Source organism: Eurypyga helias, unplaced genomic scaffold (genome assembly GCF_000690775.1).
Source record: "Eurypyga helias isolate BGI_N326 unplaced genomic scaffold, ASM69077v1 scaffold27820, whole genome shotgun sequence".
NCBI classification, from domain to species: Eukaryota; Metazoa; Chordata; class Aves; order Eurypygiformes; family Eurypygidae; genus Eurypyga; species Eurypyga helias.
Genome location: NW_010226942.1, coordinates 1 through 2,767, shown reverse-complemented (window position 1 = coordinate 2,767; position 2,767 = coordinate 1). Strand labels below are relative to the sequence as shown.

The 2,767-nt window shown below is 46.4% G+C and overlaps 1 protein-coding gene across 1 annotated transcript; it reads right to left on the bottom strand.

Annotated features, from left to right (window-relative positions):
• Positions 1-1,063: 1,063 nt before the first annotated feature.
• Positions 1,064-2,762, bottom strand: SMIM19 (small integral membrane protein 19; the record flags this gene model as incomplete). The annotated part of the gene is made up of 2 exons (XM_010154919.1): positions 1,064-1,134; positions 2,636-2,762. Coding segments are annotated over 2 exons (198 nt in total), but the record flags the coding sequence as incomplete, so codon positions are not given.
• Positions 2,763-2,767: the final 5 nt, after the last annotated feature.

Here is a 2,767-nt window from a genome sequence, read left to right as displayed (position 1 = left end):
ACTGATAATTTCAATCTAATGAAGATTTGGTGAACAAAGCCACGTTTCCTCCTGTGCGAATGGACCTGCAGCGCTGTTTACCACTGCTCCAAGACTTATTTTTAACACAGAATTGGAAAAGCACCTCTTTGGGGACGTAACCTCCCACTCTGCTGTTTGTTCACCTTCTGTTCACCGCTCAGCCTGCCCAAGTCATGTAACATTAGCAATTATGGCATGATACAGCTTCAAGTAGTTTTCATTATCAGATGCTTTTATTAAGAAGTAATTTCTGCAGTATTCTTGAACTCATTTTGTGATTTACTTACAAATAAAAGACGTAATGGGTGTGATGTCTCTTCTAGATAAGCCGTAATGTTTCTGTTTCCACAAATTTTTATACACAATCCCATTCTTTAAAGCAATTTAACTAAGTTAAGCTAACCATCTTCGCTATTAACATGGTAGGATTTGCTGTAAGTGTCTTCTAGACACACAATTCACTGTGTATGTCTCAGAGTTTCTCCAGGAAAGGTTCACAGTGTTGCATGCGCTACCTCCACATAAACACCAGAGAGCAGAATCTTTCTGCGCTACCGCCAGCGACACTCCAGGCTCCCAAAGCCATAGACCTTCCCTAGCCCATAGGGCCGCAGTACTTTCATTCGCATTTACTGAACGCGTTCAACAAATTCCAGGACGTGTGATGAAACAAAGGGCAGCCAGGTTCTGCCATGTGTTCCCTAGGGTGCCGCTACCGGAGAAGGTAGGAGCTGATTTCCAAGGTGCTGGCAGAGAGAGAGATAATTTAAAACACTGGTAAGACTGTGCTTCTCTACCCTCAGAGGTCTCTCTGAGCAGGTCTGTCCTGTGTTGGGTACTTTCATGCTGAATGTTTCAGCAGACACTCCATCTCCTTCATGGGGCTCAGAGAAAAGCTACTGAGAACAGTTTTTAGGTGAGGCTCCTTCCTTACCCCTTTGCCTTCAGCTATGTATCAATGATGAGGCACCAAACATAGCTCCACACTGACTCTTAGCATCAGCACTGGAAATATATCCCGAGTTCCAACAACTGTGGGGCTTCATTCCACTGATAGCTGTACACTTTCTGTGTGTTTGGGTGGCTGCTGCTGCTGCTGTTCATACTTCCTTGCTGAAAAAAAGAAACGCTGATCAACACAGATCCTGCCATTTATTACGTACATGTATATATATGTGCGTGCATGTATATATATACACATATAAATACGATAACAATCAACAGACTTGAGATTAGAGAATGTACTTTCACACAAGAACGTAATTCCACACAAGGGGAAGTTTCAGTCACTGCGTGGAAAGAGGCCTTTAGCGTATGCCCTTGAAAAGGCTGAACAGCAGGGTCACTTCAAAATGTTTGTAAATTAATGGCAGAGAACGAGGATTCCATTCCTTTCATTTTAAAGAAAAATATAAAAATTAAAGACTGTGGCTTCAGAAGTACTATTACTGATGACCTGAACGAATCGTTAGTCACGCGGTTGATCTCCACATCACTCATCTCCTCTACAATACGCAACCCACAGGCTAACTACACTGACTTCAAAATTAGTCTGGTTAGCAAGGCAAAGGGAGATCAAAGAGTTGGGGGCAGGGGGAGAGGCAGGGAGAGCACAAACACCAACTAGGAAGCACATCCTTTTCATAGAATCACAGACTGTTTTAGGTTGGAAGGGACCTTAAAGCCCATCTAGTTCCAACCCCCCTGCCATGGGCAGGGACACCTTCCACTAGACCAGGTTGCTCAGAGCCACATCCAGCCTGGCCTTGAAGACATCCAGGGATGGGGCATCCACAGCTTCTCTGGGCAACCTGTCCCAGTGCCTCCCCACCCTCTGCGGGAAGAATTTCTTCCTGATACCCAATCTCAATTTCCCTGCTTTCAATTTAGTATTTTTCTGTTCCTACAGAATGCGATGGCCTGGTTTGAGAATCTTTGAGTTAAATCGTCACACTTAAAGGGTGGTTTCAACTCATTAAGTATTTCTTGCCCGTATTCCCTCTAGGCATGCATGTATGGTAGATGTCAGGCAAGTACAGGTGTTTCTCTGAACTGGACCTCTGGAATATCAGAGCCTTGGGGCTCTTTCCTACCCCCATCCTGACCTTCAACATTAAGATGGGAGCAGCAACACTTATTGGTAAAGTAAAATTCATAGAATCATAGAATGGTTTGGGTTGGAAGGGACCTTAAAGCCCATCTAGTTCCAACCCCCCTGCCATGGGCAGGGACACCTTGCCCTAGACCAGGTTGCTCCAAGCCTCATCCAGCCTGGCCTTGAACACTTCCAGGGATGGGGCATCCGCAACATCTCTGGGCATTCCCATTTATGAAGTTGAATTACTCGTGATTCCTCTCGACTTTTACAAATCCATCCACATTTTGACAATATTCAGACATTTCCAGCTCTTTTTAACTTAGTGGATTTGTTTGACAGCTACAGGAGAAATGTTTTTTTTCCCCCGCCGCTCTCTCACGCCTCCGTCCCGCAACCCACACTCCTGCAGAACCCAGCCCACCGCACGAGGCCAGGCAGGCTGGAGGCCACGGCTGCAGGAAGGGCCCCCCCAGTGACCCACAGGCCGAGGGGAGCCCCTTCTTTCCTTCACCTTACCGATGGAGTACATCTCCAGCTGCTGCCGCAGGCGGATTTTCTTCATGCTGTCGTAGAAATTGGGCTCGGGCGGTGTCTCAGCAGCTGGGGGCAGCGTGAAGATGCGCATTATCCTTCTCTTATTCCTGCGTG